Source organism: Dermacentor albipictus, chromosome 4 (assembly GCF_038994185.2).
Source record: "Dermacentor albipictus isolate Rhodes 1998 colony chromosome 4, USDA_Dalb.pri_finalv2, whole genome shotgun sequence".
In the NCBI taxonomy this organism is placed as follows: Eukaryota; Metazoa; Arthropoda; class Arachnida; order Ixodida; family Ixodidae; genus Dermacentor; species Dermacentor albipictus.
In genome coordinates this window covers 115,621,419-115,646,269 of record NC_091824.1, presented here as the reverse complement: position 1 = coordinate 115,646,269, position 24,851 = coordinate 115,621,419, and the positions used below count along the sequence as shown (strand labels likewise).

Here is a 24,851-nt window from a genome sequence, read left to right as displayed (position 1 = left end):
ACCAATTATCTTATGAATTAATTACTTAAGAACACATACTTCAATTTACGAATTGTAGCCGGTGGGCTTGCATGGCGTATCCACTTCCGCAGAATGATGCCAGTTTGTAGATATGCAACGTAAAACTCGCCGTAAAAATGCACTTTCTTCCACTTATTTTTTAACAAAACACTCTTTTATGCACTGAAGCACAAAAGTATATTAAAACGCTCATGTATTCCGTCCCACACGTTGAGAAATGATATTTAGAACCCGGTATCATCCTGGTAATTGATTTCAAGTGGATACGTCTTGCAAGCCCATCGGTTGCAATTCTAATATTGTATTATTTATTTATTTATTTATTTAGTTAGTTAGTTAGGTGCGTTAAAGGCCCTGAAGGGTATTACTTAGGGGGAGGGGATGCAATACAACATCATTGTGTGAAATATAGAAACACCTCAACAAACAAGAACAAAAACGAAGATACGAGTTGGGTTGAGGGAAAACACCGGGGTAAAAAGGAAATTTAATGACACATTCAGGATGTTATTCATATTTAATAAGGCGAAAAGAGAGAAATATTACACAATTTTGAATGTACATAAATAATGGGTACACTGAACTTAATCTCAGATTTGGTAAGTAAAGTATTTAATAGTGATTGGTAAGTAATCGCTTATAGTAATTAGTAAGTATTTAGTAACTGGTACCTACCGTGAGGTAATTAAGGAGTGAATTAGTGAACTTTTGTTGATAGATTCAACATGTCTTTCGATCTCTTGTTCAAATAATGTCTGTCTCTCCGAAAAAAGAAAAACAGCTTAAGGACTATAATTGTGTTATTTGCAACAGGTTATTTTAACGCGACAGAGTTAAAGCAGAAAATCCGCAGAAAATCCGCTGTTGGCATCTCGCGTCAACCGCTGTTTGGGGAATAATCATTCTGAACCTGGAATACCCAACCAGGCAGGCCCTCCATGTAGCGCAAAGAAGTTTCTGTACTAATTGAATTTCTCAAAGTAATATGCGTCAGAAGAACGTAGAGTACGACTTACACACACAACCCACAGACATTATAACGTCAGATTGTAATTTGAATATGCGAGAAAACATATTTCTGTTACTCGGGAACTCAGACAAATCACTTTTAACGCGATAGCGATTTCCAGCTGCCGTTCGAGGTCTGCCTTACTAGGAGTGGCGCAGCTCCCTCGGTTCCTTGTACGCCATCAAAACAAAAGTGGAAGTTTCCCCAGAATGGCGACGCATCGACTATGATGGCAAATCAGCAGACAGCTATACGAAGTAAAGATATTAGCTTAAGAGGACTTGAAGGCGAGCTCATCGGTATGCATCCGTGGTAGAAAACAGCGCTATACACTCGGACTACAAGTAGCATTATCGGCTGCATAAACTCACAACGATTCGCTTACTGACTAAATTAACCAGCATGCTATCATGCGTACAGGCAAACATAAACACATCTCCCTCGATTAGCACAGACACTCTCTGTCAAAACGCTGGCGTGAGGAAGAGCGGCAGCAGTACCGAGCGAATCGACCTTCGTGCTGCCACTCGCTTCAACGTGAACTAAACAGCGAAAACACAGAGCACACGAAGCTACGAGCCCCCGGCGCACCTAGACTGTGTACACATCACAGATCGCTTTCAAGATAGGGCCTGTGCGGCCGCGCCATTCGCGGTAGCCGCCGGAGTATAGAACGCGCTCCCCCCCCCCCCCCCCCTTGTGCCTTGCGCGCCACGGAAGACGGCGCGCCTGCTCCCCGCTTTCCCCCCTTGCGCAGCCATTGTCGGCTCACCCTCACACGCTTCCACTCGCACATACAACATACGGGGTGCGACGGCGATTTTATCGACCTTGGGCTTTATTCAGAACATCACGGCGACGCCGACGACAGAAATGCGCCTGGAGTGTCCACATAATTGCTACCGCAATAAGAGAACCACAACGCTCGCCTTTGTGCATAGCGTTCGCCGTCAGCGTTACCCAGTAAACGTTACGGTTACATAAGCTGCAGTTGACGGGAAGCGTGAGAAGCGCTCAGGGATCTTTGAATGCTCTCGCGTTGCATTCTTTAAGCCGAAGCTTAAGCGTCCTCCAAAATAAAAAAAAATAGTAACAAATAATAAGAATAACCCCACATGTTAGCGAAGGCGGCCAGTCACTGTCCAAAGCATTTACGAGTGAAATGTTTTGTGAATTCAGTCTCTGATTTTTTTCTTGCCATTCTTGGGGCTTTCATTCTTGCTCGATTTTTAATGCCGCAACGCGTTGAATGAGGTCAGTCACTGGTCCACCACATTTAAAAGCTTGATTTTTTTTCCCATTTTCCGCGACTTTCACCGTTGCTGTACTCGAATTCCCACAGCAGTGTCTGCGACGTCAACCGAGCTCACTGGCAAGCGCTGTGTTATACTCACCGAGCACGATGGCTAACGTCTTGGTGGCCTTTCTCTCTCGCTTGGCCGACGCCTTCTCCCGTTTCTTGCGACTGGACTTGTGCTTGCGGCCCAGGTTGAAGCGAGACTTCTTGCGGGCCTGTCCGTCCTCGACGCAGCCGCCCATCGTTGGACCACCCACCACCGACACCGTCAACAGGGGCATCACGGCGCCGTTCTTCTTCGACTCCTGCGTCAGGAATGCGTACACGAATGTTAGATGTTGATCGCCGCGACAACACTGCCTATAATAAATCGCAGCTGACGGCAGCTGAACATGGAACTCTGCCCACGTTTCGCCAGGAACCCAATTTAGCGGAGAGTCAGTGTGCGTCAAATTGCTTTCTTTATCGTTTTACAGCCAAGCTGAGAGCACGTGATTGGCAACTCTGGCAGACGCGCTTTTTGGATAAGCGAAATCAGTGCATTCTATGCAGGCACCGGTGCCCGAGAAATGTGTCTGGAGCGGAGCGTGAGCAACGTTCTGGCAAAACTGTCTATTGTGCCTAGCAGCGCAACACTATAGCCACTAAGCCACCGCGGCGGGTCATCGTACTCCTCTCTGCACAATATATCCCTCGACGAACATCAGACATCACCTTCATTTTCGTGACGTTCCCCTGTTGGCGTAACACCGTGCGCATTCGCACGAATTCTTCGGGTGTATTCTAGGACGATCACTCACGGTGATACTATTGCCTTCGTGTGACGTAGTGCTAAGCCATCCAATAAGCTCATCCGGTTTTGCACAACCAGCCAGTCAGCGAGAGCCTGATGGCCGAGGCGATGGTATCGCGGAACGTGATCGCCCCAGAATACACACTCCTGTTTGCATTTGAGCATAGCTTGTGAGCCGTGTAGTGCATAAATATAGACATTGCATGGCACTGAAGTTGTGACTTGCAGCGTACTACATGAAATTACACGTTGCATAAGATGAAGATAAAGAGAGTTGCACGCATTGCATTTACTTGAATAGCATTTGGTTACCCTCCCCCCAAAACCTTTGCTTTACATAGATATCCACAGGAGCGTTGGAACTGCATAATGTTTTATCACTCTCCTTATTTTTTTTATTTGCTACAGGACAGAGAAAAACTAAGAATCTCAGGTATTTGCTACGTTACTCTCTTATCACCAACATGTTTATTACAATTAAAAAAAGAAAGATATGATGGTGGCAGTGTGAGGACTCTGTTTATTTGTGCAATCGACGTAATGGTTTTTGTTATATTTTTACTTATTTCGTTACCCTTAGTTTGTTTCGAAAGAACTTCAGACAAAGTTTCAAAGCAGAGGAAGAAAGAAATATGAAAAATTTAGGGCTTCAGTAGCTTTATTGATTATCTGGTTTATCGCGCGGCAAGTAAAAAAAAAAGAAAATATATGTCGGTTTGGTGCGATCGATAACGCGCACAGATGCGTCGCGCTAGATCTCGTGAGTGTCGAAAAACCATGAGGCCACGTATACTGGTTTTCATGAAATTACTCTGCGAACACAAAAAGAAAATTAAATGTACATTTAAAGCACGAGTCTACTCAAAATTAAATAGTGAAACACAATGCTTCATTTTAAGTGTTCGTTAGTTTTCTGTGAGCATTTATATTTCGTCAACAGTATAGTAAATGCATCGGTTAAAGAGTTTACTTTTTCTGGGCAGGTCGTTTCTAGGCTGTGTTCATTAATACATATTCTGAACTTACTAAAGGTCACGAAGTATATTACACGATAAAAGTGATATCTCGAGAAATCAGTGACTGTAGTGCTCCTTCATTTGACGCTCATCTGTCAAACAAGGTAGCTGCATTCCCCACGGCCCGTTTATTTCTCACGAGAACGACGTTTCCCGCCGCGAAGCACGCTGCAAGGTTTGCAGTGAACAGCGGTGAAGTAATGAATGAATGTGTGGTTTTTTTGGCGCAAGGGCCAGGTATGGCCAAAGAGCGCCAAGTACGTCGCAGGTCGATGGTGCCGTAATGCGTGAAGTTCGGTAGCGTGATTCAAGGTTCGAGTCGGCGGAGCGCAGGGAGGGAGCGCCGTGGCGTGACCGAACCGCGGGCTGTGCGTAATTAGCCCTGATTTGCAATAGCGCTAGTGTCAGCGGGCAGTCGAAACTACGATATAGCGCGCGCGCGCGCACGTCGGAACTGCGCCTAATGTTCGCGCCAGGCAAACATACCTTCGAAGCGGGACGCGGAAGTGAATGCAGTGTGGGCTATAGCGCCTGCGCTGCGCACCGAATGCGGCTCCACGAGAGCGCGAAGGCAACACCACGAGGCTTACGAGCGCAGATGCTGGGCAGGAGGGCACGACTAATGGATGGAACGGAGAGTGCCGTCGCTGGGAAGATGCCGGGATGCCCGCGTGCCTTGCGCGAATTACAGATCCCCACTACGTGCGGGCATCTCCGCATTCCACTGAAAGTCCACTCTCGAGCCCAAATACAGAAGAAGATGCGCTGCCGCCGTAGCAAACTGTGCTCATCCGCTGAGAAAGGGAGAGAGATTGAGAGAGAGCGAGAAACGTTTGTACGGTTGAACCGGTCGTTGTCGCCGCACAGCGATCATAGATAATTGATTTGCTGAGCGTGCAAATAACGACTCACGCGAATCCATCTATCTGCCAGGCGACCCAACCACCCAACGTGCTCTTTCCGCTCGATCCATCGTGCCCTTGGCAGAACGTAAGGACTGTCGCGCTGTGCGAAACATCTTCAGCTGCAAATATGAAGGGAGCAGGGGACCGCAATTTTCGCTTGGAAATAATCTTTTTTGAGTACTTAAAGCAATAGTTTCTGCTTGGTCGTGACACCCTACCTACTTTTCATAATAAATTACACCTTGCGAAATAAACGCGTCCTTATAAAGTTCTTGTCTACCGGTTCAGTGTACAGGTGGCCAGGTCTGTGGTTCATTACGCGTTTCTGTTATTGCTAGGCTTGTGGTTCATCACAATTGATTGCTTATACTTTAGCCTGCACCGATCTAAGATGTCGTGCACATTGTAGCGCGGACGAACGTTTTTCTAATGCGGAAGCTGTGTAAGCGTTCACATATTCGTGACCTAAGTGTACAGCTTGCAATTGAGCAGTGCACTCTTAAGCAAACGTGCACCCTTTGCAGCATATATATTTGCCACACGACAATAATCGCCATCTGTCTTTCTTGCGTTTCCTTCCTTGAAAACGCTGCGCTCGCTACTTTCCTGTCGATAATGCTCTGTAATGCTGATAATGGGTATGCCGTTCGCGACTTGGAAGCACCGCGCTCGCCGCGTTAAGAGAGGAAATGCGGAGTTTACGATGGCCAATAATCCTTGTGCGGCAAAAGGGCGTAATTTTGCTTAAGAGTGTGTATTCTACCGGTCATCGTGGAAATGACATAATGAACCAATTTAACTTCAGTCCACATATTTGTGCGGGGAAACATGGAGTCGCTTTTTTAACAGTTTCTGCTACGTAAGCCAAATGTTTACTGTCAGAAGCATTTTCCTGAAGCAATCAGTTCCTAGGGATACCAATTATCTGATTCATTTAGAATGGTCTTTTAATTACGTGTAGTACCACGGTTCGTGAATCCGACCGTCATGTGGCAAGAGTGTTTGAAATGAGCAACCTATATTGCTGCGTGCTTTCGCATGGCTATCACAGATGGCATCACGCCAGGGATCTTAGGGACCACATCACCCGAGAAAACAATCGTTGTGCCACAACGTGCAACGCCCGCATCTACTTTCAAGCACTGGCTTCCTGCTCCGGTTCCGCAGGAATGTGGGTTTTACGAGGCTCCACTTTCTTGTTATACTGTACAGGAATTTAATAATTGAAAGCCCGCACCCGCCAGCTTGCTGATTTGACAGTATACTGCAATGCCGCTGTTTACTTCACTAAGGTGCCAAAAGCGCCGTCTTCTTATGGCTATCTCACAGAACGCTCTTTATTACCTCCAACAGCGTAAACATCGTGTTTCTATTATGCCAGAGGAAGTTTGTGTCGTCGCTAGGCACGGCAGGAAGATATCAAGGTGAAAGAAACAAGCGAGAAAAGGTGTTATCAGCTTCGGCACACCCCTCGTTCATGTAAGCCATTTGCGCAGAGCTTATTGAGCGTCAATCTCGGAGGGCAATTCGCCGCGGACAGCTATTGTGCGAGGCTTGAACGAGCGATGCGCCTGGGACTACATGTCCGCTGTCGTCGGATATGTTATGCGGTTGCTCTTTTTCCCGTACTAGAGAAAGCTATTACATGTTGAACATTTTACGACCAACGGGACACGGCGTCGTTATTCTACCGTCTTTTCGGAGCAGGATGTGACACTAACCATGCTAAATGTGGCCCTGCAAACGCCACTTCGGCTTCCGAAAGCACGCAATGAAAGCGTTAGTGCTATTTCAGCAAGCACGCGTCCTCACGATTTCACGGGTGGCTTGGAGTATACTGTCGTGAGCGAAGTGTATTCGTTTATTACTTACTCTAGTTGGGAGAAGAGTGGTGACACTACTTGAGATATTTGTGAGTAAATTAAACCTGCTTTTGCACACTTCATTCGTGTATGTCCACGTCATAGTACCGAGAGGCAAGATCTTGTGCGGAGCTGTTACTGTGCGGAGTTCTTGACAGACTGGACAATCTTCCTCTATTAGAACAGAAAGTGAAAGGAGACTACCCTCCGCGCATAAGGCTATGCTGAAGTTCCTGAGCTGCACGCTTCTACCATGACATATAACGCTGCTTCATCCCGTTACTACTGCTAGAATGTGAACGCGGTTTTCTTCGTTCGTGCTTTGACTGTCTGTTGTCTCCCCTTACCCCTTCCCCAGTGCAGGGGGAAAAAACTGGATATCTATCTTCCGGTTAACCACCCTGCCTTTCGCATCTCTTTTAGCTCTCTCTCTCTCTGTTTCTGTAGCCTTGCCACTACCCCCTCTGCGTGCTAGTAAACCATAACTACCTCTGGTTAACCTTCCTGCCTTTCTTATTCTCTTTCTCTCTCTCTAAATCTGCTGGAGTAAAGCGATGTGCAGTGTTTGAAATAAAGAAGACAAAGGCACTCGGCTCACGCCCAGCAACCCCGGGCGCTGGCTCACTCATTTACGTTGCTACAGCAAAATAACGATTAGAAGCCTGGGTTCGGATCTGATTCATGTCATTTCGTTACATGCAGACCGCGTACACTGGTGACAGGAAGGGCCGGCACTGATTCGTTATACGCCCTATACACTCGGCGTTACTGCAGGATCGTAAGGTTGACTACGACGACTGACTGCTACTTCTGAAGCGAAGCTTTCTATTTCTCACCGATTCGGCCGTGAACGTTGAAAACGCACTGCAGAAAAGCCAACCTACACATCTGCGTACAACACTGTAGTTTACATTCGCAGTGCCACGCCAGCGTCGACGGGCCGGCCGGTCAGTGCCTTATAACGGCGTGAAGCGACGGGCACAGCAAGAGTGGCGCATGCGCACAAAGTTCACAGGAAGCGCAAGTTGCATCTGCTAGGCATAAAACCACCCCTGTCGCGATTCACTGAGCTTCCCTGCCTATTGCAGACAGCAAGTGCGCGTGAGCACAGGCTTGTCTTAGGATCTGGAAAAAAAAATCAAAGCCCTTTTCACAAAAAAAAAAGGAGATTCAACGCCACGCTACCCAGACGAACTGTATATATCTGCATTGCGTTATGCGCGTCACGCCTCTCACCGCCTACCACAGCGATTACAAGGCAATACTGTGCAAATGCAGAGTCGACCGTGAAAGTGTGAGTGTATACGTGTGAGTGTATACGTGTGAGTGTATACGTGTAACCAGCGGGTGCATAATATGAAGGCTGTGAATCTTAATGAAATGTGTCTTCATTCAAGTTCGGCGTTCATCCGCCGTGGTGGCTTAGTGGATATCGTGTTGGGATGGTAAGCACGAGGTCGCGGGATCGAACCCCGGCCATGGCGGCCGCATTTCAATAGGGGCGCAATGCAAAAACACCCCTGTACTTAGATTTAGGTGCATGTTAAAGAACCGCAGGTGGTCGAAACTAGCGGGGTACGCCCACTGCGGCGTGCCTCATAATCAGAAAGTGAGTTTAGCACGTAAAACCCTACATTTTTTCTTTACGATCATACGATCATAAACAAGCAATCACATAACATGCATAGCATAGGGTTACTCAACATCTCTTGGGTTCCTTTCGTGGTCGTTGGATGTGGACTTTGACTTCGAGACAGTTTGCATTCGGCGGAAGCTCCGCATTCAGCCATCTTTCTTTACGAAAAGGGCTTTGACTTTTTTGTTTTTGACCACGAAGACGATTTATCTAACTTGCAGCTGTGCTATCATAGAGGCTTGTTCTTGTCATAGACTTTCTTCAAAACTGCTTATTGGTTGTAATGAATGACCAAGAACGTCCCTGCCTGCCTAGCGGTAAATCGAACCAATAACCGTTGAATGCTTCGATTCCTTCAAACCACTACTCCTCTATGGCTGTTTGGAAACATTGAAATATGTTCTTACGTCAGCTATAAGTACCTTCAGTTGAAAATATACGGGTATAAAACTTTTTTTGTTTTATGACCCAAAGGAAAAATGTGGTGCCTTCCTGGCCCTACTAAAACATTAATTTTCATATCATGTTTATTTTTACATTTTGATCTGTTCTTACCGTAGTCGTATGAGTTGAAAGTGCGGTTTGCAAAATACTTGTGCAGTCAATTATCTGTCTGTATACCAGTGCTTGATATGTTTCTAGGAGATGGCAGCAATTTAAAGCTGTAGCACAGTGTTTCTTTTTTCATCTACTCGGCAACGTCATGTGCAAGCGTGGAAAAAAAAACAAAGATCTAAAGACTCAAACTTTGTCCATGCATATCAGTGGAAGTGCGCGACCACACGATCTATTGTTAGTTCTGAAGCACCCCGCTACCATCGGAAGGCGAAGGGGTATCAATTATCCAGTTGCTAGAGAGCGTTGCATCGAACGAGTAGTAAATTGGTTTCGAAGTACTGACTACTCAGCTAGTTTCTATTGCATTTTATGTTAACTTCAAACTAGTAATCGACGGCAATCAAACTAAAATAAGCATTGCTGTTCCTATGGGAGCTGCTATTTGAAAACCTTGAAGTATGCTCTTTCTTCAGCTCTCAATATTCGTAGTTTTAACAATTCTTCTATTGAAACTTTTTCTTTCAAAGACCTTAACAAATATTTTGCGATAATTTCCAGGAGTAGCAAAACGTGATTGTTGATATTTCGAAGCGCATTCCTTTCTGTTTTCTGTCGGTGTCTCTCCACCACTCTGCTCTAATGCCATAGTTGTAGGTCATTAAGGCAGTCGCAGTGTCAAAGACGTCGCACGAACGCAAAAGAAAAAAGTGCACTGCGAACGCACCTTGTTGGACCGCTCCTGGCGGGGAAAGTGGACCTCGTCGACGTTGGAGTCCACGTAGCCCGAATCGTGGTTCCTGTTGTGCGCCGCTTGCGACGACGGGTCGCTACCAGAGGTGGCGCTGTGCGCCGCCAGGAAGCTGGCCTCCTCTTCGTCGCATTCGGCCCACTTGTCCCCGCCGGCCTCGGTGGGCAGGTCGTCGAAATCGTCCTCGTCCGGCTGACTGCCGCTGCCGGTGTTGGCCGTCAGAGGATCGGGCTCCGGCGCCACCGAGCTCACCTGTGCCGTCGTGGTATTGCGTGTGAACGTTGTGCCCGTCTAAACGCGAGCAGTATGAACACGAAACGTGAAAAACTCAGCGGTTGAGGAAACCCGCTGAGATGTACCATTGTGGACACTTACGCTGTGAGGCGTCTGTGTGCCTCGCCGTTGCATCGCCTCCACGATGAGCGAGCATTGCAAACCACCATGCGAGGTCACAAATCACGCACTTGGTCGGCTTGCCAAGTCACCATTTTCTGTTGTACTGAATTCGGGATCAGGCCCCCTGGTTTCTCGGCCGTACAGTCGTCCAAACAAAGTAGGGGTAAAGCTATAGAAACGTTCCCTTTAAAAGGCGTCAAGTGTAAAAGGGAAACTGCTGCATCGTGACGTAGCTGGATTGTCGAAACCAACGTTCGCATGAAGAAATGCACCAAAGAAGCCTTCGGAAGAGTATTTGTGCGTGTGAAAAATGCTTTTCATTGACCTCTGCATTTCTATGCGGTAAATTCTTGCAAATGTTTCATGTACGCTATCCCATAATCCCCACCTCTGGTCCTTCACTGCATTGTAAGTTCTCTTCTTGAACACAGCATGAAAGTATGTAAGCATTGCAGCATATAAATCGCTGTATCCGAAAGTGCAGCACAAATGAAGCATGGGCGGTCGCCTTCGTGGCCTTTTCAGCTGGCCTGCTGTGCTCAATCATTCTTTCTCTTTCCACAGCGTGGATACGAAGGACGCATGTTCCATTCTGTGCGGACTCACGCAATGCATGACTGAGTTCTTGCAAAACCTTTGTATGGGCAATACAATGGCAGCACAGAGAGCTTCTCATCACCCCCAAAAGCGGCACATTTTTCTCTGTGAAATTCCTCTGTGTTAGAAGTGACCATTGACTGAATCGCGGTGCTGCATTTCGTATTAGAATGTTGTAGTGACCTTATAGTGATGGGGGACGTGGTAATGGTAAAATTAAGCATACGTAGGCCAAAAAAGTTGACAGTTACTTTAGCGTACGCTAAAGACGATGAAGGCGAAAGCCTGAGCACCTACGAGATATTCGTTAAATTACTTGACCTTCTCATTCGAATGTGTTGTTACTTACTATTACTTATTCTCGCCCGCCGGAGGTCCTGGGTTCGAGTGCCTTAATTACCTGTACCTTAAACAACCATACCCTATACAACTTCACCCTTATTAACATCAAGGGGAATGGGTTCGAATCCCGCCAAAAAGTATTGAGTTTGAGTGCCTTCATTAACTGCATCCTAATAAAATGCGCCTTATTTACCTTGGCGTTAATTAACGCCTTAGGTCTGGGTTCGAGTCAAACCAAGGTCGTATTTTCTGCTGCCTTGATTACCTCAATCTTAATTAACTGTGCCTTAATTAGATTCGCCTTCATTAACACAAAAGGTCGTGGATTCGACTCCCACCAATGTTCGTGGGTTTTGGTGCCATAACGCCGAACGGTCAATGGCGAATGCGAAAGCCATTTGAGGTTTTCGCCTAAATAATGTCACCGTCGAAATAATCATTTCTTGCCCATGGCGTGCACCTTTGTACAACAAGAAAGCTCATTTTAAACATCGTCAAAAAAAAAAGAAAGAACACGGACGCGGAGGAGTACTGGACCAGCGCTGACTGTCAACGACATGTTTATTGAAGCCTGCGCAAATATTTACTTTTCGCAACGGGCTGAAAGAGAGAGTGGAAGGAAGAGTAGGCGAGTCATCGTCATTCAACTCGTGCTGCGCATGCGTAACAAACGTAATTCTATAAAAATGCAGAATATACAATATTTCTTTCTTTCCTTCTTTCTTTCTTTCTTTCTGTCTTTCTTTCTCTCTTCCTTTCTTTCTTTCTTTCTTTCTTCCTTTTCGATCGTACTGTACGATATGCGTTCAAAAGGACGACCATCAACCTCTCAGATAAGACTTGGTGCAAGATTGTATTAAAACACCAACCTGTTACCTGCTGTTTATTGCACGAGAACCACATGAATGTAATGTTTTTTTCGGAAGGTCTTTTTCTATCTGGTCATTGTAGACAGTAAACATTTTGCACCTCTAAACACATGATAGGTCAAAGAAGGCTAACGTGCCGTACAGTAGATAGTAGTGCCTCTTTTTTTAAGACAGTTTAGAAGCTGGGAACAACGTGGCAGGGAATGCGGCTGTGTAGACGGACAACGCACTGATGTTTTTCAGCATCAGTAGAGACTACTCATACTGGTCGCATTCAGGTCCACCGACGACTCTACATTACGCATAATTTGCATATTCGCAACTTCGTGTCCATTGTTTTGTATTTAGTGTATTTCTTTGTCTATAAGAGACTGTGAAAGCTTTCTATCTGATTCCTATTTCTATTCTCCCTTTTCCTTTGCAGAGCGTAGGGCAGCGAACCATACGCTCGTCTGGATGTCCTCTCTGCCTTTCGTATCCTTCTGTTCTTTCTCTTTCTTCAAATTTTATATATTTTTCTATATATATTTTTCTGTCATTTAGCGTTTTCAAGGGCCCCTCACCAGGCAACGTTGCAAAATTTGGTTATACGCCGGAAGTTGTTACGCCTCCTCTAGGCAGCGTTTTGCGGCAAGAACTTTTCAAATTGGTTGCATTAATAGCAGAGAGAGAAATATTTCAGTGCCGCGAACCCATGATTTCAGGAGGCGAGCGCCACTGCCAAGAGAGACACTCTGCTCACTTGCGCCGTCTGGAGTCCGCAAGCGAGCTTCCTTCTCTACGTTCTCCCATGCAAGAGCTCGAAGATCGCGTGATGCTAACGTCATGGAGCCCCGCCTTCGTGTTTTCTTTTTTCCGCACTTTCTTGCTGCGCGGTGCCTAAGGTGAGCAGTTGCGCGAGGAGTTACGTTTGTCTCGTTTCGCACAGCGCATGATTTTGCACGATGTGCGCGAGAACACCTGACTAGTGGTATAAGTCAGTCCTACGTGAATACTCAGGCAGACAGCATGATCGCGCGCCGGAACACGGTAGAAAATGGCATAGCTTCGTCGTCTGCACGCGCGGCTGCACGACGTGGGAACAAGCAGACGAAACGGATGTACAACTCTCTTATTACGATGCGAATTAAAATAAAAACACGCAGAGCTTCAGTTTGTGTCTTTTATTATATCTCTAACCTTTATTTCGTGTATTGAACAATTTTCCAATTTACGTAGCCGCGTCGATGCTCCGGCTGGGAGCGCGGTGCCCGCGAGGAGAAGGGCAAACGGTGTTTGGTTTGGAATATGAGCTGTCTCAACGGCGCGTAGTGATGTAATACTTAGCAGACACAATCGTTAGCGCAGATTGTATGCGCGGTGCTTGTCGGCTCAACATGGCCCGACCTGTTGAGGGGCTCTTTAAAGTGTTTGACGTTTCGGGGAACGGACCTGGATTTCTTCGTGTCTAACACTTTTCTTGGGCCGCCGATACCGAGCATAGTGCATTCTAACCAAACGGTAAGAACGCTAAGGTTTTAGGTTTTTAGTACTTCCGAAAGCTTGCCAAACAGATTCTTGGATAGCAACCAGGGTACATAACTCATATTTTTTTGTTTAAATGTTTGTTTGTCTCATTGCTTGTTTGTTTGTTTGTTTGCTCGTTCGTTCGTAGCTACGATTTCGAGATAGCGGGCTGTTCAATAGGCGAAACTTCCCATGCTGTCACAGGTAATATACAACATCACTAGCTATTTAAGCCACCATGTAAGCACCTATCGTAAGTGTATCCCCACTACTTAAGTTGAAACACCCTATGTGCTTCGTCTGCTAAGTTACAAAATTCAGCACGGTAAAGGCACAGTTCATCATTGAGCGATTGATACGAACACAGTGTGAGAAAAGAGTAGCTAGGAGAGTTAAATAATCAGAGCACATCACTCCTGCTCAATGTTCTGGTGAAGCATTACGTAATGGGTCTTTAACAAAACAGTAGACACCGTGTTGACGTTCGCTGCTGCTTATTGACACCAAACACACAAGAGCTCCTCAGATGAGGATAACTCAGTAGTGAATAGAAAATTATTGACATCATTGTGCAGACGAAGCGATAAGCTTTGCGAATAACAGTTCTGTGCAATGCCCATGGACTGATATTCATATGTAACAAATTGGTAATGTCAATGTGAAGTATTGTCTGTGTTGGTTCTTTCTCAAGAGCGAGAACTAGATACAATCAGCTTTTGGCTCTCATTCGCTGACGCGTTCAACATTCGTCACATTCCCCATCAGCACGACACCGTTCCTGCGCAATGAGGCTCACCTGGAGGCTCTTGCTTCCGTTCCTGTTGTCCCCCGGCGGGGGTTGGCTTGCCTGAATGGGCTGCGCGCCAGCAGCGCCGCCCCCTGTTCCCCCACCTGTGGTGAGCATCACGGCACCCCGGTGCACCGTATTGTTGGCGATGGGAGGCGGGCCCCCCTCGAGCACGAGCCCCTTGAGACGGGCCTCCTTCTTGGCCACAGCCTTGCGTGCCCGCTCGTGGATGACGCGGAATATCTTGTAGTAGAGGAACACCATAACCAGGCAGGGGATGTAGAAAGAGCTGAGCGACGAGTACAGGATGAAATCCGAGTTGTAGAAGATGCACAGGTGCGGCACCCGCTGTGGGGACGTGTTGAGACCGAGCATGATGGGCGACCCGATGGCTGCCGACACGACCCACACGATCACGATGGTGAGCGCTACGCGCTTGCTGTTCTTGTGCTTGGAGTACTTGATGGGTTGCGTAACGGCAATGAACCTGCACAGCAGGAAAAGAGGGCGTGCAAGAAAAGATTTGTAGCGACGCGCGTCTACATCGAAATTGAAAGGAGGCAACCAAACCATCTTGGAAATTTTCGTGCCTCTGATTCGTTACACTCAGCTAACTTTCGTTAGCTGATCGGAACACTGCACATAACAAGGTGCGCCAGACTGCGCAGACTCCACTGCAATGCAGTGAAGCAGACCCTTCGCTGCAACTCCTATACCTCTGGCCGGACTGTACCGACGCGAAGCGTCTCCTCTGTGTCGGTTGTGGTTGGGAGTTGCCTTCAGGAAAGCTTATTCATCAATAATAGGAATGGCTGACAGACTTGCATGTGACCTTTGCGGCAGCGAGAACAATGACCACCTATTGTGCCACTGTCCTCGCACAAAGACAATCTATGAACACGCATTCAGGAAACTAGATGATCGTCTTCTGGGAGAACAGAAAATACTAGCCCCATCCCCACCGATTATCGACTCACAAGGCACTAAAGACACTTCTGTGGTTTTTGTGAACGTTTGGCTTGTCTGAGCGTCTTTGACTATGTAGTGATGCTCGTACACGCCTCTCTACCCCATCTCTCCCTTTCTCTGTCTTCTTTCTATTCCCCTTCTACCTTACCCCAGCGCAGGGTAGCGAACTGGACTCTTGAGTGGTTAGCATCCCTACCTTCCTTTCATCTCTCTCTCTGTCTCTCTCTGATTTGTTAACTTTGTTTAACCAGACTATTCACTAGTTGTTATGCGAAATCGCAACGAACTTTTAAATGTTTTAGATTAGAGCATCAGTACATTTCTTTCTTTGTGTGTGTGTGAACCGTTCTACAGCGTTTAAACCTTGGCATTTAAATTGATATTTTAGTCCGCGCAGTAAGGTTCAATCGTACGCAGAAGAAAATGGTTTTTGTGCTTGTACTCCGAGATATAGTGGACTTTCAGATGTAGCCGCCAGTTAGTCGCAGCCGCTGTTATTCTATTCAACTAGCTGCAGTCGCATCTCTGGTGTTCTCTATACTATGTATGTACATGCGAGCTGACTGCGCGCGTTCTTGCCTCAATGTACACAGTTTTCAGCAACTGCATAGTAAAAATATATTTACGGCCTCCCGGAAGGCGGAACTGTGTGCAAAGATTTCCTTCGGTTCTTGTTTTGCTTCTGCGTGCAAGAATGAAGACAGCACTCGATTGAGTGGGCCCTGCTCCATCTTTCCGCACTCAGCAACTGGCGTAAATAATTCAAAATTTGCGAGTTCTTTCACTATCTAGTTCTTTCAACTTCACGATCCCTCAATAGCTTATTCGTCATTCAATAGAACATCCGAAGGACTTCCAGTAGACTGTGCAACCTGAATAGATAGTTGTTCAGGTTAAACATCCAATTGCGGAGCAAATTAAATTTAATATCTATGGGAAAACTTCCACCCAAAGCTGCAAAATATATATGCAATATTTCAAAGCAGCAAGGAGAAAACAAGTAATACGGCGGCCTGCGACAAAAACACGAAAAAGCAGTAAAGGTTTAAAGTGGGCACCTCCGTTTGCAAACTATGCATGCAGTGGTGCATCCTTTACAGGATTACCGACGTAACGTCTGCTATGAGAACTCTTATAATATGATCTTGAAATACAGGTACTGCAACCTCAAATAGGTGCTCAGGACTAAGATTGAGATGAACCTGCCTTAACTGACAATGTCATCGTGTGCTGCTCCTTACTAGTACTAGAAAGCTGGTGCTGCACGATGCCCTCTGAGCACTGATGAGAGACAGAAATTTTTAAAGCGAAGCTTTCTTTGCGAACCACCCTGCACCTGCCGCTAATGCAGCTGCTGCTCGTGCGTTCTCGTCGAATAGCTCGGACTCTGCAGCTCAATGTCTAAAGGCAGCGCCAACCCCTTCCCTCCTCATCCGTTCCACACCCCCGCTCGGCACAGCCTCGACAGTGGCGCCGCCTATGCCGACCCTGCCGTAGCAAACGACGCCTAAGGCGCTATCGGATCAAATCCGCGGAAAACAACGTTCGAGCCCTCCGGACGAGTTCTTGAGACGAAAGTTTGCTTCATCGTTCAGTAACTGACCTCTCAATAATGCCGTGTCCTAATTTCGCAGTAGACGAGAGAAAAGCACCATTATTTCAGGTGTAAAGCATCCTCACGTATAGAGTTTGCGTTGCTGAAGCGCGACGCATGCACGTGATGTGCTCGAACATGCGCGAATTACCAGAGTTTAATGTCAAGACTGCCTGAAAGTATGTGATGGTGGTTTCGATATGCACAAAAGTATGAACTTTTGTTCGGTCGGCGCGTGAAAGATTCCAACTGTCTGGCGGCAGCAATTCCTAGCAACTGTGCTGTGCCGCTTCTGCTCTGCGTCTTTTAAAGATGTGTGTACCTGATGCACGGGTTCTGACGGCAATGGCAACATTTTCACGCGTAGGCGGTATGGCTGATGTGGACAACGTATCGGTTGCTTTCGGAGCATATTAAATCGTTTTTTTTTTCATTTGTTTTATTTATCACAATGCAAGAGGCTGAAATTTTTTAGAAGGAACGAACGTGATGAAAAAAAGAATGAACAGAGGTTACAAAAATAATTACCCCCCCCCCTTTCCCATTAGCACCAGTAACACTTTTATTGAAGGGCTAATTTTATACCTGTACAGTGCGTGCGTCTGTATTCTTTTGGGTTTTAAGTTTTTATAGGGAAGCAGTCTCCCTATAACTCGAACACAAAAGACACAGAAAAAAAAATTCTTGGGTTTATGTGTCAAACCCACGATCTGATTATAAGGCACGCCGCAATGGGAGACCGCGGATTAATGTGGGCGACCTGGGGTCCTTTAATGTGCCCCCAATGCCCGGGCCATGGGCGTTTTTGTGTTTCGCCTACATCGAAATGCGACCGCAACGGCCGTGATTTGATCCGATGGCCTCGTGCTTAGCAGCAACACACTATAGCCGCTAAGCCACCGCAGGGTGTATAGAAACAGAGAGAACAATAGGGTTGTAGGACCAAACAGTCCTCATGTGGGTTTAATAAAGGCGCTTATCACGGTGTTGCAGACAAGGAAAGTATACAGCACAAATACACACAGTCAACTGAACTGTCAGGTTGGCACAATCAGTGAAACCTGAAGGAAAAAGGATTAATTATGAAAGCGAATTGCAACACATGCACTAATTCTTGTCGTGGTACTGGGATGCAAACTTACATAGCTGCTGTACGCGCAGTTTCCATGGCAACTCCGTCTGCGCTCCATAATCGAAAACCACGCGAGTATTTTTCGCAGGAGATGGAAGGCAACGCACAGTGCATATGACGCATGCGCTGCTCATTTGCTTAATCGGAAGCATGAAAATGTTAAAGTTAAGCAGTAAAAGTGTTTATCCTTATCAGGGGGCCTCTGGTCCTTTGCGCTATTTCTGTTCTATAATAATCCTGCACACACAACGTGCGAGTATCCGCTGCTCATCCATCTAATACCGAGGACGCGTCCGGTAGCAGCCGGGATAAAGGCGAAATACAAGAAGCCCGTGGGCACATTCTTCGTTGACGTTCCGTAATTACTTCTCGCATGGGAGTGGTATGTTGCAGAAGTTGCGGGGCTCCTTTTTCGTAGAGGTGTGCTTTTGTCGTCGCGACGGTAGATTTTTTTTTTTTTTACAAGTACTGCTCCCGAAGGGAACATGTAACCGCTAACGGAAGCCTCACGGGAGCACCTGAGATTATAATAAAGCAGGCAGCGCAGGGAGTGTTCGCACACAAAACTGGCTGTACGCGACGCGACAGCGGACAGCCGATCTTATAACCCCCTAGCACGCACAAGTCTCGGTGAGCCCCAACCCAAGGAACAGCCCTGGTTCTGGTTTTGGTGTTCCCGTTGCCGCTTTGTTGTCCTGCAAGCGCCGCTAATAATACGAAATAATGACACGTTGTGACAGCTAGTAAATAAGATCTATTAAAGATATACAATCACGCCCAGGCACCAACTTCTGACGCGGCGCTACCGCGCCCGTGCGAGGTGAACTACAGAATGCCAACGACGAATTTACCTGCCCATGTACTGTATGGTCAAAGTGCGCGTTAAACATCCCCAGGTGACCTAAATGGTTAGCTGGAGGCATCCATTACGACCTCCCTTGTAGGCTTAGCCTCTTCGGGACTTTACATATGTTAAACACCACAAACCAACACATGTGGGCGTACAATAAGCTGAACGACTGCATTCGTAAGCCGTAATGAGCCTTTCAAAAGCGTCGACAATTTGCTCACTTCTGTTGGAGCCGAAAAAAATACCCTGCATAAAGTCGCTTATATGTCACACGCCTGTTGCACATGCGAGCACTTTTGTGGCAAAACAAAACTCCCATGAAACAGAGTGAGCATTTTCGAAAAAGGTCAAGCTACGCGCTAAAGAAAGCGCACAGCATGAACACATACTCAAGCACTTTTTTAAAGAGGCACGCGTAAACTAGGTAAGAAGAGGCAATGAAGAATGGTGGCACTTCACAAAGCCGTGCTTTTCTTGCAAGCCTTCTTGAAATCGGCCCGCCCGATGCTATGCGTACGCGATTTTCTTCGTTGTGCGTTGCGCTCGCCGGATAGTCGACAAAAATGCATCTTGCAGTCGCCTTGTCGGTTGCGGCATCCGAAGGCGAAGCACCACGGCATCACAATGAATTTCTCGTCCATAACACTCTTGAAATGCTCCGCTATAACGCACTCGATCAATCGGCGTGCGCGTGCTTTCGTCGCACTAGGTCGACAATGGCAGTCGGAGCTGGCTGGAAAGAAAAAAATACACAAAAGCGCAACGCGTGCTTCACGTGACATGGATTGGCCAATGGGGGAGCGAAGGAGGCTGTGGCGACAGAAGGCGGCGAGGAGAAAACGCCGGGTAGACCGGGGTGGTGGAAAGATGTAAGAATGGCGCTACTTTTGAAAGATTAAGGGGCTTTATCTGTTGGATGGATGGATGTTGTGAGCGTCCCCTTTGGAATGGGGCAGTGGGTTGCGCCACCAAGCTCTTGCTATTATACTGTATAATGTCTTGCCTAAGTAAAAAAAGAAAAGAAGAAGAAAAGAAAACACGCGATGAATTCCCATAACCAAATTTTCTGATCCTCTATTGCGAACTATGCTTTTGTACGCCTCCGTTGTTTCTCGTTTCCCTACTTTTCTCCAACCAATATTCAAAATGCCTCTTACTAATCTCTATTGCGGATATGTTTACTTCTCCCTTGCTCTCGGTGAACCCAAGGGCTTCAAGGAGGCCAGTGGTGCCTAAATCGACGTCTGAGCAGATATCTTCATATTATATTAAAACATGCTTCGTCGTTTCCTTAGCTTTACCACAGCCAAGCACATGCTTCTTCTTCCTTCTTATATCTTGCTTTATAGGTGCGTGTTCTAAGGCATCCTGACCTCGCTTCGAAAAGTAATGAGCCTCTCTTTGAGTTATCATCAATTATTTCTTTCCTGATTTCCTTTTTACCTCTTAAGTAGTTACTCATTACAGGTTTCTTTTCCATTGGCGCCGCCCATGATAGTATTTCAGCCCCTCGGACTTTCCGCTTGACGTTCTTTGTTGCTGTGTTGCTCACCCTACAGGCCGCATACTTCCTGGTAAGCTTCCTAGTTCTTTTCCTCCACATTGAATCAATGTTTTCCCTGTACAGATACTTCCACACTCTTCCAGCCCATTTACTTTATTCCATAATCCTCAGTCGTTCTCCATAATCAATTTTACTGTGAGCTTCGCTCACTTCAAAACTTGGCCAGCCCATATAACCCTGCGCCGCTTCAATTGTAGTCTTCCCGTGAGCGCCCAATGCGAGGCGACCCACTGACCTTTGGTTCCCGTCGAGTCCTGATTGCACCCCTGATTTAAAGCAAGCAACCGCATTTCCAAAAGTAAGCCCTGGAACCATTACACCTTTCCACGTACCTCGGAGGACCCCGTACCTATTGTCTCCCCATAGCGCTCTGTGCTTCATTATGGCTACATTTCTCTTCCTCTTTACTGTTATAGTTTTTTCCTCTGTTTCCATATATCTATTCCCTTCGTTTATCCTTATGCCAAGGTATTTATATCCTTTTATTCGAGCTATTTCCTGGCCCTGTATTGCCACCGTATGTTTAATGTTTTATTTGAATATCGTAACACCTGATTTTCTAACGCTAGAGCTGGACGGCGGATAGGGACGGCGGCGCCATCTACGAGCGATGGCTCACACTACTTCGCCCGCATCCTCCGAAGGTAAGGGGTGAAGCCAGCCTGCGCATGGCGGTCGTTGGCCGTTGATATAGAGAGGACGAATGCAGCCGCGATGCGGACAGCCGCAATGAGACGGGAGAGAGGGCACCGGTGGAAATAGCCTCACGCTGCGCATGCGTTGCGGCGCGTGGCTACTGCCTAGACGGTCGCATCTGCGCCTCCAAGGGGAGGTCGGGTAACCCCAATCAAATGGCGCAGGAAGCACTCCTTGTGATTTTACGGAAATCTTCAGTGTATATAGATTCCAAAGGACACGATGCATCTGCTGCATTTCCTTATGTGAGAAATGCAGAGACGCCGGCTGGAGGAGTTTTGTCTCTGGCCTCCTGCTATGCGTCGGGAGAAGGGTATACGAAATCATGGCGGACGATGATTATAGTGTACAGTGATGGTGCACGTGCGATATGCATATATGTTCTGCGAACACATCGCACCCATTTCATAATGCCGAGGCGCCTGTTTGTAGTTCCAGATCCTGGAGGGGAGGCGGCTCTCTCTTACAAATCTCAAGAGCGCATTCGTTGTTCGCAGTGCAATTTTAAATTCCAAGGCACTAGAACCTTATGGCCTGAAACAGATTGGTCATCAAAACCACAAAATATGGCAATTAAGAGTCCGATCGTTGATGTGCACTCAAATATCGGTGGGTGCTACACCTGCGTCAACGAGAACCATTAACTCTGTAAAGGATGCCTTCGTTTCCATGTGAGCTGCGACTATTTGCGTCTGTAAAAGCCACTCGTTATCACTATTTCTGCCCTCTAAAACCTCCTCCTCTGGTGCGAAAGGTTGGAGAAACCTGCCCTGTCTTAAACGTACGTCAGCCACTGTGGGTGACGCACGTTTAAGCATACATTTTCGTTCGCAATGTCATTTCATACAGATGTGCTGCGTTTTAGGCATCCTGGACCCAAGCAATGGAGAACTTCGCAATAGTAGTGTAAGGCTGCAGTTGGTATCGTACCGAAGTAGCTTGATTGTTGGCTACAGCGGAGCGTAGCCGACAATCCACAGCATAAGCTACAATGGTAGCCATCAAGCAATGCTGGACTTGCATGGCTTGCGCGAAGGTACAACCAAATTTGCAGCTATGTTCCGCAGTACGAATAATGGGGTATTCATCGCTCAAAAAAATTCGACATAATTAGCTGCTCTATGGAACCTTAAACCACGGACAATTTCAAAACTTTCACGAGTTGGAGTTTTCCAAACAGTCAAACTAAGATGCTGGAATAACGGAAGTTGGCTAGAACTGTCGTAACCAGAAGCTCAATTTGATCTGCTGGGATTGTCGCAACTGCGTACAGCTGTGAAAAAAAAATACGGGTGTTTTATGTCTTATCCTGTTAGTTAATGTCTGCCACCGCATTCCTCTACCGAGACAGTAAATGCAAGGAAAGTCTCCATGCCCTGATTCTGAAATTGGGGAAAATAAATAAACACAGCTACAGAAAGTAGTATGCAGAGAATCATTTATTTACATTCCGAATTTTTCTTGCGCCTTTGTCTTCTCAGTAGTAGATCAAGGCAATATCAGTATGCTTCAGCCCTACCTACTATATTGCATTTGTGTGGTTACTTTACTGCGTTTTACTTTATATTTTTTGCCCTTCGCAGCATTTTGGTTAACACTACGCGATCGCAAAATAATTGTCTTCCAATGCATGAAGCAACTGCGAAGAAAATCGCAGGCCCGGCGGTGAAAGGCACGACGACCGCTTGCAAAAGTCGGTGTTCGTTACGAGAAACGTGACTTTTTAAAATTTCTGCGCCTTCGGATGCTTCGTACAAAACAAGCATGAATTCCGTTGAATTACTACGGAATGTAATAGAAAAGCTTCCTTACTGTTTGTCCTTTATGGCAGAGTGAATCGGAGAATATATATATATATATATATATATATATATATATATATATATATATATATATATATATATATGTATATATATATATATATATATATATATATATATATATATATATATATATATATATATAATATTCGCGTGGATGAGGGCGCGTGGATGAGGGTTCGATCCAGGCCACGGCGGCTGCATTCGGATAAAAACTCTCGCGTACATAGATTTTTGGGTGAGCGTTAAATAACTACAGCTGGTCACTACGGCGTGCCTCGTAATTAAATTGTGGTTTTTGCAAGTGAAACTACAGTATTCTTTTATTTTTTTATTTATCTGAGGCGCTTCGCTGACGATACTGCATTGTGAATTAATCATTTTACATAGTCAGCTGTTCATTCGTAGGTCCTTAATGAAAAAAAAAAAATCCGAAAGCACAATGCTCTGGTACCATTAAAAAAAAATAAAACTAGTCACTCACCACCTTTGTGACAATGGCAACTCTATTGAGTGATGACTCACAGTGACGGTATTGCAAGACAGTGTAGTGTTGCATTTGGTACAACTCGAATTTGTCTGTTCATATGCGCGCTATAGCTAAGTTCTGCTGTATGCGTTTATACTGCGCACTGAATTTGTTAAAGTTCCCTGTTTTTCTTTTTGCAATTAATAATACAGGCTAAACTAGAGTGGCCACATGGGGGGAGAACTTTCAACTTGTTCCTCAAATAAGCTTTGAAAGTATTTTATCTTGTTGCCCGACGTTCAAATTATAAATAATTAATATTACCAGGTTACCTCACAAGTTTAGCCGTGCCAGATTGAACCAAATCATCATTTCTCTTCACTAAATCTGATATAACAACAAAACTGAAAAATTATGACACACGTAAAACTACCAGCACCATTTCCTAAGTCCCGCAAAGCTACAGATATGAATTCCCTGTATATATTAAAGCCGAGCACCAATTCTGTCTTCATAGAGCGGTGGATCCGGCGTAACTTAGGAACTTCGATACTTGTTGCTTTTCTAGGGCTCCAAGAGGTTGGCAAACTGCCGGTCCCGCGCTTTTAAAAAATGCAAATATTTGCAAATTATTCTGAAATTGATTACTGCCAAAATCTACCTTTCTCTTCTATGAGTAGCTAGAAGCACCGTTTTTATAAACGCATAACTTGGGTGATATTGGCTCAGCTATTGCTTTCTGAATGAGCTATGGGCTTTTGCGCGCATTTGCATAGAGAAAATTACCTATAGGGTAGAACGACAGCTTGCTCTCAGTACTGAAAATGAGCAGCTCAGTGCCACCTCAATTTTTCATAGTCAAAATCCGCAAATCTTAATAACCTAATCTTAATAACGAACGCACCACTGTTCGCACATGCACTGCGTGCAGTCGTAAACGATACGACAGAACGAGTAGGCGAGCCGACGTGGGTCCTTGACTTCACTGACACCGGTGTCACGGGCCACAGGGAAACAGTCTTTAAGTGCAAAACATGAGTGATAGGTAGCGCTGGACCCACTCGGGTTTTACCTTACTCCGCGCTTAATGTGCCTCATTCACAAAGCGTTGAGTTCGCAACTGTCGGCAATCGGGCAACCGCCTTCCCTAAGACTTGTCTGCGTCTGCTCTTACGAACAGTTGTAGGAGGGCGATTTGGACGAGTTGGCCGGTGTTGATGGGGTGAGTACAACGTAAAGCGCGGAAGTGCGTTTGTCATAACGCTCGCATTAATCTTTCCGCACGTCGGTGTTCTGCGCTGAAATCAAGTCATGAACAGTCGTAGCCTGAGAACTTTATTCTGAATACCGGCCAGCATAAGTAAAGACGCGTTTACTAGCGGCGCTATAGAAAAGAAATATAGGGCCCTATTTTG

The 24,851-nt window shown here is 46.1% G+C and overlaps 1 protein-coding gene across 3 annotated transcripts in view; it reads right to left on the bottom strand.

The window, feature by feature from the left end:
• The window catches only part of LOC139059304 (dopamine D2-like receptor), a 461,415-nt gene that overhangs the window by 10,106 nt on the left and 426,458 nt on the right, over window positions 1-24,851 (bottom strand). For all 3 annotated transcript variants that reach the window (XM_070537507.1, XM_070537508.1, XM_070537509.1), the window contains 3 exons: window positions 14,352-14,829; window positions 9,822-10,097; window positions 2,425-2,632 (listed from right to left, as the gene is read on the bottom strand). In XM_070537507.1, coding sequence (XP_070393608.1) covers window positions 2,425-2,632; window positions 9,822-10,097; window positions 14,352-14,829 — 962 coding nt within the window. The remainder of the gene's footprint in view (window positions 1-2,424; window positions 2,633-9,821; window positions 10,098-14,351; window positions 14,830-24,851) is intronic.